This window comes from Colias eurytheme, chromosome 6 (assembly GCF_061535395.1).
Source record: "Colias eurytheme isolate Ceu_HAF_F1 chromosome 6, ilColEury1 Martin Lab GWU primary, whole genome shotgun sequence".
In the NCBI taxonomy this organism is placed as follows: Eukaryota; Metazoa; Arthropoda; class Insecta; order Lepidoptera; family Pieridae; genus Colias; species Colias eurytheme.
In genome coordinates this window covers 5,954,441-5,965,306 of record NC_142985.1, presented here as the reverse complement: position 1 = coordinate 5,965,306, position 10,866 = coordinate 5,954,441, and the positions used below count along the sequence as shown (strand labels likewise).

General features: G+C 32.2%; 1 protein-coding gene across 1 annotated transcript; it reads left to right on the top strand.

Moving 5' to 3' along the window:
• The first annotated feature begins 1,586 nt into the window (after window positions 1–1,586).
• On the top strand, window positions 1,587–8,036 carry Snup (snurportin-1). Its single transcript, XM_090102731.1, has 9 exons — window positions 1,587–1,778; window positions 2,094–2,275; window positions 2,441–2,531; window positions 2,741–2,911; window positions 3,407–3,598; window positions 4,353–4,483; window positions 4,871–5,022; window positions 7,278–7,438; window positions 7,726–8,036. The coding sequence occupies exons 2-9, from the start codon at window positions 2,109–2,111 to the stop codon at window positions 7,882–7,884; spliced, it is 1,224 nt and encodes a 407-aa protein (XP_089958857.1). The 5' UTR covers window positions 1,587–1,778; window positions 2,094–2,108; the 3' UTR covers window positions 7,885–8,036.
• The last annotated feature ends 2,830 nt before the right edge of the window (window positions 8,037–10,866 follow it).

The following is a 10,866-nucleotide window of genomic DNA, read 5'->3' as shown; positions in this document are numbered from 1 at the left end:
TAAAAACAACAGCAGTTTAGAATAATTATTGAAACACTACAAATAAATTTTCCTTTTCTGATGTGAGCGCAAAGTGAACATACTTAATATTAAAAAAACATACTTAAAAAAACATACTTAATATTATCTCAATGGCGCAAATGAGAAAAAAAATTTAACGGTTTGAATGTGTGTTTTTTTTAAGTTAACGCTGTAAACGCCTACCCAGAATGCTCAGAAGAATTGGTCTTGGACATCGGACCCCTTTATCAATCCAATGCACATTGGACTAAACTCTAAAGGCTATAGTGTAGACTGTAGACTATGTCTTTAATATACACATGCGTGATGCGTTCCGTCTAGGAGCTTTTAGCGGTGGGTCGTGGGTGATGTTAGTGATCGTTAGTAAATGATCGACTTCACTTCATTTCATCATGAAAACTTTTCTGATAGTTAATGTGATCCTAACATAGCGCTATTTAATAGCTCTATCAGAAAGTAGATAGTATCGAAAAAGGAAGAACCAAATACTTAGCAAATTATTTTGTAGAATTAAATAGGTAAGTAGCATCGAGATATATGTAAGTAGTTGATAATTGATTTGTTAATTTCAAATTCGAAAAATTACCCAAATATAATAAATCTCCCAAGGACCTAAAATTTTAACATAATCGCTAAAGATTCAATACAAAAATACCGAAGAAAAAAAATAAAAGTTTACTCCCATACTCCTCTAACTAGCTAGCTACTAGCACAGACTAATAATAATATACTACGTATACAACTACTAGTTATTATTCTGTGCTATAACATACGATATACAATAATCCATACTTATATTATAAATTCGAAAGTAACTCTGTCTGTCTGTCTGTTACTCAATTACGCCTGAACTGCCCGAGAAAGGACATAGGATAGGTTTTATCCCGGAAATCCTACGGAAACGGGTTTTTCTCTGAAAACGCGGGCGAACCCGCGGGCGGAAAGCTAGTTTTGAATAAAATTAAAAGAGATAATATGTCAGAAACGATGACTAGAAATAATTAGAATATTATAATGATAAAATTTACTGTTTCAGTGAAAAGATACTTTTGACCTTCTCAACTAATTTTTTCTAAGTACCGGAACGATGGGGTGTTTTATTTTTTCTTGTGTTTTTTAACGTTTTAAGTTATAACAAAGACGTTTTACTATTAACTGCACGGTGCACCAAAAAATATTAATAGTTTTTATAAAATAAGATCTATACTAGGGTTGTTTTTTCCTTGTAGGCGCTAGATAACCAAAAGCGGTTAGAGCGAGAGGTCTCTCAACGGTAAATTATCCTTGTCTAACGTTTTGCCAAGGGTGACCATGAAAAACCTTTTTTTTATGAATTATGTATCGGTAAAAAAGCATATTTACAGTTGGATGAGAATTTTTATATCTTTCATCGACCGGACTTTGATAAATAAAAATACTCGAAATTTGCACTTCCTTTTATTTCTACTTCTTATAAAATGGCAATCCCGAATCCAATTAAATAATAATCTTGCGACTGAAGGACTTGTATCCATGGTTATGAATAAATTTTTTATTAATCGATTGATTTTTAAATACTGACATTGACAACCTATGTCGGATTTTTTGTCAATAAATTATTTTAACTTGGTGCCGAGTGCCGATTTTAAGTATTTAACTCATTGTATAATAAGACTGGATATTTTATTCATAGATACATTGTGAATTTAGTTTATAAATTAGCTAAGACCAGGAAATAAGCACTACCTTCCATTTTTATTTTATAAATCACGGCAAAGGTAACCTGCTTCCAATGTTTTGTATTTGTAGTTTCTACTTATTTCAAAAGGGAATTTTATTAACTTTTAATTGTAGTAATATCTAATGACGAAATATTTAGTACACCTCAATTATGGGAGATTGATCCTAGCTATGTAGCATTTACTATTAGTTTGTTGAATAAAGCTATAGGTGATAGTCAATCATCATCAAGTTTGTAGGACCTTGCAGTCCCATTCTCTAATTTTATACTAATTGTTCATCATTTATTAAGTGATTTAATTTATATTTTCCCACATTTTCATAAGATAATATAAGACAATTTTATTTTACAGCCTAGGTGTGCCAAAATGGAGGAGGACCTAGAAATACTTGAATGTGCTATCCTAAAGTTAGAAGCAACTCGTGAGGATGATAAAGAAGAACAAGATGAATCTCATAAAGACCTCTATAAAAATTGGGGCAAATATGGATCTCAAGAACAAAGACGCAAAGAGCTTTTAGAGACTCAAAAAAGGTAAATAAGATAACAGAGGAAGTTATTCACAAGACACCTTTAATTTATTAGAGAATAAACATACAGTAAATGTTTACTTTTTAATTAATAAAATAAGGATTTTTTTTGTATTATTCGTGCTTTATGGTTAAATACGCTTTATATTAATGTTTTCTTCTATTTTAGTAACAGACTAAATAGAATTGATAAGTTCCGAGGTATAATGGAACTTGTGCAAACTGTAGAAGACGGAAAACTTTTTGAACCATACAAAAAGGCGAGTTGCATTGAATGATTATTAAAATGTAATTTTTAAACACCTTTTCATTGAAAATTAACCTATTATTTCAGTAATACAATTATATTTCGCAGATACTTACGGAGAATTATATAATTTGACCAATTTATGCAGTGCGAATTGAATTATCAATGTGCAATTTTAGAAATAAAATTTCCCTTTATTATAATTTCTACTTAATATTTTAGGTTTCATATAGACCAAGCATTTACGTCGCAGGATTTCACAAGACTTCCTTGACCTATAGCAATGTGCTTATGTTATCTGAATGGATTGTAGAAAAGCCTGTTGATTTTGAGACAAACTGGTACATGGCACCTTGTCCAAAGGGAGTCAGAATGCTTGTGATTTCGTATCATGTAAGTATAGTTTAAAATTTATTCATCACTAACTTACTGCCCGCGGCTTCGCCCGCTCGGTCTAAAACCTAATAAATTATATACTAAAACCTTCCTCTTGAATCACTTGTTCTATTAAAAAAAACCAGATCAAAATCCGTTACATAGTTTTAAAGATTTAAGCATACGGGACAGAGAAAGCAACTTTGTTTTATACTATGTAGTGATTCAACCAATTTGCCCTTGATAAAGAAAACCTGGTAAGCATCTTTGTAAAGGGGAAATTTAATTTCTTTAAATTAATGTACGTTATCTCAGTTAATTCCATATATCCCAGTCAATTCTTATTTGCAATTTTTCATTAACTTTATCTACATGTAAATTATTGTTACTCAGAAATGAGAGGGTAAAACATACATATAAACTAAATAGTCATATATGAAACTGTATAAAAACATAAAGTATGATAAAGTATGGAATATCAAAAATCAACATATAAATTAATTCAATTCACAGGGAATGACGAAATGCTACAATAAATATGGTCATTTCAAATTTGAGTATTGGTCAGCGCTACCGGGTGGTAATCCCCGAACAGCTGTGAGAGACAATAGTTGTGTGTTGGACTGCTTCTACTACAAGCCAACTAACACTATGTATGTTTTGGACATACTTGCCTGGAATGCTCAGCCTATGACCGATGGAGAGGTAGGTTAGAGCCATTTTGACGTGACAACGTCTTATAATTCGATAGAGCCGGCTGCACGCACGAAAAAACATAACTCATGCGGCGTTACCTCGCTCTGACTCATCTGAGGCGTTCCATGTAAGGCTTGAAGTGCAAGCGAGAGCGACAAAGAAGCACAATCGGACGTTGTCACGCTCAACTATCGTCAATAAACCGACTTTACAGACAACCAATTTTAAGCTATTGCATAGCTTTTATCGCGGGCCTTGAGCGCGGGGACCGAATCCAGAAATTCCGTAACGAAAAAACCTCACGCTCCCCACTCCGACGGGCACGGAGGTGTGGCTTGAAGGCATAGCATGCAATAGCTTTACCGCGGCAGTCCCCGAGTGCCACACGTCTTTTTTTTATAGATTGTAATGAGCTTGAATGTAATGCTTATAAAAATATTGTTGGAAAAGTTTACACACTTTTTAGAGAGAGGCAGGTACCATGCAACCATTGCTATGCAAAATTGCATACGAAAATGTTATATCGTTTTTTGCACTCTTATGTCTGTTTCTACTCAACACTTCTATTTTGTAAATATGGACAGAATCAGATTAACACTTCAATGTAACACATACACATCTATAGCATATCTATAGCTTTTTTATAAACAAGCTTGAATGTCCTATGAGAATACGGTAGTATTATGTAAAATAACGTCAATGATCATGGATGTCATTAAGATGATAATCATTTACTTAAGAATATTTTTTTTTATAATTACAGACCGAATTTCGACAATTTTGGATGATGTCACATCTAGAAGAAATAGCTGGACTTAAGACTATTTCTAAATGGAATAAAACAGTGTTTAAATTAATTCCTATGATTCAGTGTACAACGCACCGTCTGAATATGTAAGTACATAACTTTATGTATTCTTTGAAGAATAAAATATTTATTTGTGTTTGCTTGAAAAATGGAAAATTGTCGTAAGTGTTGATACCATTAGCAGAACTATAACATTATTTTCTAAGGGTTTAGAATGAAACGAGATCAAACATGTATCTTATGTATAATAATCATTTATATGTTATAGTAATTATTGTTTCTTAATACTATATCTAACTTACTGAAACACTTTATATTAAAAAGTTTATATTAAAAAATTTTATGTAAAAAGTTTAAATATAATTAATATTGCAAGTATCTTAATCATCTGTCTTTTATAAAAATATTTATAGCAAAAAATAATACAGCAGAGTTACAGTCTAAAAAGAATTGATGGCATAAATATTTTCCAGGTTCTTCTCAAAATATCCACCAACTGAAGATCCAGAATTCCCTGCACTTGACGGTCTGCTGTTCTATCACAAGAAAGCTCACTATACCGCGGGACAGACGCCGCTCGTGGGATGGCTGTTCCCGTTCATGGTTCCTGAAATTATTGGGAATGGTGAGTTTTAATTATATTTATTTACTTAGCTTCGCGGTTTCACCCGCCTGGCTCCGCTACTATTGGTCTTAGTGTAATGATATATAGCCTACTAGAGGTCCGCCCCGGCTTCGCCCGTGGTACATATTTCGCAATAAAAGGTAGCCTTTGTCCTTTCTCGGGTATCAAAATATCTCCATACCAAATTGCATGCAAATTGTTCAGTAGTTTAGGCGTGATTGAGTAACAGACAGACAGACAGAGTTACTTTCGCATTTATAATATTATAGTATAGTATGGATAGCCTTCCTCGATAACTGGGCTATCTAACATAGAAATAATTTTTCAAATCGGCCTAGTAGTTCCTGAAATTAGCGCGTTCAAACAAACAAACTCTTCAGCTTTATAATATTAGTATTTGTAGTTTATTCTTTGAACTCAGATTTGTTGGTAAATAATTATTCAACGCAATATATAATATGATCTTAGAGCGTATACGCACTATGCGGGTAGCCGCATTGCGGGTAGCCGTCCGGCTGACCGCAAGCACAATTATGTACATAATATTCATTTCTATGCGCACTGTGCGGTCTGCGGTAGCCGCATCGCAGTGCGCATAGAAATGAATATTACGTACATAATTGTGCTTGCGGTCAGCCGGACGGCTACCAGCAATGCGGCTACCCGCATAGTGCGTATACGCTCTAAGTATATCTGGTGGCCTTATAGATCAGTCAGAATCGACATTGAAAATCGAGAATTTAACAATAATTCCAAAAGTTTTCAAACTTCGGTCAAGTAAATGGTACATTGGGACGACAATAAATCTCATTTTGCAACCTTTTCCGCAGTCCGGAACATTGTTAAAATTGCAATTAAATTATTTTTTTGCTGTATGGTCGTGAAAAAATTCCAAAAGTTCTGCAAACTTGGGGAAGTTTTCGATATAATATTTCATATCACGTATTAAATTTGCAATCAATCTAAGTGTACGGAACATTGTTAAAATTGCAATTAAATTATTTTTTGCTGTATGGTCGTGAAAAAAATTCCAAAAGTTCTGCAAACTTAACACAGATATCGGAAATATATACCGAACGGTTGTATAAATTTGCAACCTTTTTCGTTGACCGGAACATGTTTATTTATAATTATTTTTAATTCGTGGTCATTTTTTCGAGTAAGGTGGTCTCGGAATAATTACAAAAGTTTTGGAACTTGGTTGCAAACTTCGAAAACATCTATTCTGGTGCATTTACAAATTTGCAACCTCATTCAGTTTAATAAAAAAAAAAACATTAATATTCAATATTAAAAGATGTTCCGTACACTGAGATTGGTTGCAAATTTAATACGTGATATGAAATATTATATCGAAAACTTCCCCAAGTTTGCAGAACTTTTGGAATTTTTTTCAGGACCATACAGCAAAAAATAATTTAATTGCAGTTCCGGACTGCGGACAAGGTTGCAAAATGGGATTTATTGTCGTCCCAATGTACCATTCACTTGACCGAAGTTTGATAACTTTTGGAATTATTGTGAATTGAATGTCTAGACTGACTGGAGTATTATTGCTATGCCTACATAAAGAAAATTTCGTAGTCATCTGAAAAGGAAAAGAAAAAGTAAAGTGGGCATAAAAGTGCGTAGCATTTACAATGAATATAGATAAAAATTAACGTAAATTATGACATGATATAACAAGTAATAATAATTACAAAAAACTAGTTTTATACCTGACTAGATTTCCGCCCGCGGCTTCGCCCGCGTTTGTAAAGGAAAACCCGCATAGTTCCCGTTCCCGTGGGATTTCCGGGATAAAAACTAACCTATGTGTTAATCCAAGTTACCCTCTATATGTGTGCTAAATTTCATTGTAATCGGTTCAGTAGTTTTTACGTGAAAGAGTAACAAACATCCATACATCTTTACAAACTTTCGCCTTTATAATATATTACCTGATTACCTGATGATTATGAATAAAAAATTTCGTCAATTAAGCTAGAAAAAGTCATTTAATTTATAAAATTTCATTATTTCACATTTCATTATGGGCAGAAGCATTGTTTAAAGAATTATTGTGTATTGGGTAATGTGTGTAGGTAATGTGTAATTGGTTATGATAGTTCAAACGATTTTGTGTATCTTTCATGTTACTTTGTTAATTAAATTTAGACATGCTTGTAACATATGATATTTGTACCTCAATAATTATACAGTACAATAATAATATAAAAATAGTTAAAATACCCAATTATTTTTGTTTTTTTCAGATATTATCGTAAATCCAGATTATTTCGATGGAAGGCCAGCCGATTACGTAAACCAGAGTGATTTTATACAAAAGTTTGAATATCATATGGCTATGAGGAAAAATAACAGTCACCGAAACACGCGGAACACCTCTATGGAACTTGATACAAATAAGAATGAGGTAATGTTTTTCTTTTAGTTCTTCTTGAGACAAAACATTTCAGTTGGTAATTTGTTATTACAATAATAGATCATGATGAAGTATACGTGAATACATTTATAAAAATTACATTTATTGTGCCTGAAGAGAATGAAGTTGTAAATTAAAACTTATTTCTTAAAATTAAAAATATATAGAATTAAAATAAAGTATATACCTACATACTGAACGTAAAAAAGCTTTCTTCTTTATTCTTTATTCTTTATTATTGTAAAGAAAGATAAATAACTATTTATGTTTATTTATAGGTAACTAAAGATACAAAAGAGAAACAAATAATTGAAGTGAAAGATGAAATGGAATCCGAGGAAGTTATTAAAACTGAAGAAGAAATAGAAAATATGGAGAAATGCGATCAACCTGAGAAAGAAATGGAAAGTGAACACATTGACGGTTTAAAGGAATAAATCGTTAATCAACCCTTTATAGATTGCAAGACAAAATTTCTAAAGCATTTATGACATCTTAGAAAGCCCTCGGGGTTGTACACGTTTTTGAGAAAAAGTATTATTGTTTTTGTATAAGATAAAGATTTCTCCCTGCATGATGAGCAGGATAGCTTGAGTAATTATTGATGTTATTTAGTAAAAAAACCTTCTCAGAAAAGTAAAATGTTGAGTCTTTTCAACGAACATTGCTTGTTCTTCTTTTTATAATAAATGTCGTGGAAAATCTTGAAGTTTGCACAATTCAATTGCATTCCTTACTATTGATATTAGTCATTTGTACTTTAGGTACTGATTGTTGTTGTATAATTATTTAATAAAAATGAATAAACATCTATATTTTGTTTTATTGATATAATACCACTCAAAATCAAATCGGGATTAAAAGTGAGCTCTACAGAATTGATATTATAAATTATTCGATAGATTAAATTGTCCATTTGTCTTTAAATAATTAAGAAATAATTACTAAGTAATAACTTTAAGTATAAGGACTTGTGGAGTTGGGCGTTGGCATTGTTCCAAGGAAAGTTTAAAAATACCACTTGAATAGCAAAAGAGCTAACCGCAACTGGTGTTATAACATAGTGGTGCATAGTGACTAGAGCATATATTTTAAGCTATTCAAATAAGTTTGGGAATATCAATAACCTTTATGTACTTAAAAAATGAAAGTCATTTGAAAAATACGATTTAACTACCTGGAAAACCTATATGCATATAATAATGATTTTATTATACTTTGCCTCCCCTTACATATTTTAATAAATAAAAAAGTCATTGCGCGACTTAAGTTTTATTAATTGGTATTTAGTATAATTTACGTCAGCATATTGTAGTGGCTTATCGGTTAATGTCTTCTACTTCAATCAAGTATCGAATTCGAGTCTCGTCATGCAAAAAATAAAAATTTACAATTTACACATGCCGTGAAGGGAAACAGCTTATAATAGTCATCAAATCGAATGCGTAGGTACTTAGTCAGCGTGATGAAACATGCGGTATGGATCTCTCAAGGAGGAACAAACATGAGCTGATAATAAAGATTATAGATAACTAGCGACCCGCCCCGGCTTCGCACAGGTGCAATGCTGATACTAAATACACTACAGAAAAATTGTGAACGTTGTATATAAAAACACAGCGGCCCGCTCCGGCTTCGCACGGTTATAACTTATAAAATACATAGCCGGGCGGCCGGCCCGTACCGCCGCAAACGCTACGTCCCGCAATTTTTAAATCTGTAATATCTTCGAAAATATTCACTTAAATCATACGGTGTAAAGGGCCATATAGATCTATATTAAATGAACAATGTATTCAAGGTATTTAATTGGTTAAGGATTAATGCTGTATTGGTTAAAATCGCTTCGAAAATTAACCATTATTTGTCGTAAAAAGTAAATGACAAAAAAAAGTTATTGTGGGTTATCCATAAGAGATAGACATATACCATCGCGGACTTTTCTGTAGACCTTTTCAATGTGTACTTAGTACATTATGTTGATAAAACTCATAGGGTTCAGCCTGCGTTTGCAATGTAAGCGGAAAAAATGTAATTTTTTACGACATCACATTAGAAACCTCAAAAATAACAGTACTTCTCCACTATTTAATGGATGTTATTATACATATAAACCTTCCTCTGGAATCACTCTATCTATTAAAAAAAAACTGCATCAAAATCCGTTGCGTAGTTTCAAAGATTTAAGCGTACAAAGGGACATAGGGACAGGGAAAGCGACTTTGTTTTATACTATGTAGTGATGACTTGCAAGAATGGTTTAATTAACGTAGGTAATTAAATTTTTATTTCAATAACAGATCAAAAAGACAAAAACATAACAAGCCTCGAATATTATTAATTTATCATCCTATCTTCTGCCTACTCTATACGTGATTCTGTATTGTGTACCTATGTATGTAGGTAGGTCTAAGAGGTAGGTAGATATATTTTATTTTCTATTCGGTAAAAACTACAGAGAAAAATAAAAGGTATTGTGGCCGACAATTTAGATAGCTGTTTTCCTTATTTACCATGGGAAAAAGTATCTAGTGACCTATTAAACGCAGAGTATGTTTTCTGTAATTGTAGGTAAGTTGAAACCTCTCAAAATGTATATCAGATGTAGCCTGAAGGTAATTGTAAGTACATCTAGATACAAGGTGAGAAAAGGAAAGCTATTTATAAAATTACAACATTCATTCTTCGCTATAATTCTCCTGCTCCTATAATTTAGGATAAATTGAGTCGTAACATATTTTAACCTCAGGTGTTGTCTTGTTTGGTTTTGTCTGTAACGACTGAAATAATGTTGGTTTCATTCTTCGTGTAATTACATAACATTTTTGTTTTAAGGATTTTTTTATCTGTATATTATTGAAATGAAGATGAAGATTGACGTTACAAACTTAATATAACATTAGTTAAATAAGTAAACTAACTAGGTAGGTACCTACCGCTGATGTTTATTGTATACTGTGGAACTACTAGTGTAGGTACATAAAATTGACTGTAGCATAGCACAAAAGCATATTATTTATGCACATATGGCAGGGTGGTTATCCTTACTGCAATATAAAATATGAGAAAACTGGAACGAAGAAGCTTTATCCTCCTATTAAAATTTGTTTTCCAAATAGACAACTTTATCGTTATTGATTGCCGATCGCAAGAAGTATTTTATATTAAAATCTCTTCATTTAAAAATGAAGCTGATCATTGTCTGAACATGAAAAATGTATGGAAGAGACATGCCATAAGTACTTGAGAGTTGAGTAGATAGGTTTTTTTTTTACTTAAGATAATTAAGTAGTAAGGTACTCAATAGGTACCTACAATGATTATTAGAATAATTATTATCTGTCGGTTTGTTTGTTCTCGCTAATCCCAGAAACTTCATTTGATGGCTGAAATGTTAGATTCGTTAGATTACATTTAAA

Excerpts from the sequence above, each read along its gene's own strand:
- Snup (XM_090102731.1), top strand. The coding sequence starts at position 2,109 with ATGGAGGAGGACCTAGAAATACTTGAATGTGCTATCCTAAAGTTAGAA. Across the intron at positions 2,532-2,740 it reads TTTTTGAACCATACAAAAAG|GTTTCATATAGACCAAGCAT; the intron begins GCGAGTTGCATT and ends TTAATATTTTAG. Across the intron at positions 2,912-3,406 it reads TGCTTGTGATTTCGTATCAT|GGAATGACGAAATGCTACAA; the intron begins GTAAGTATAGTT and ends TTCAATTCACAG.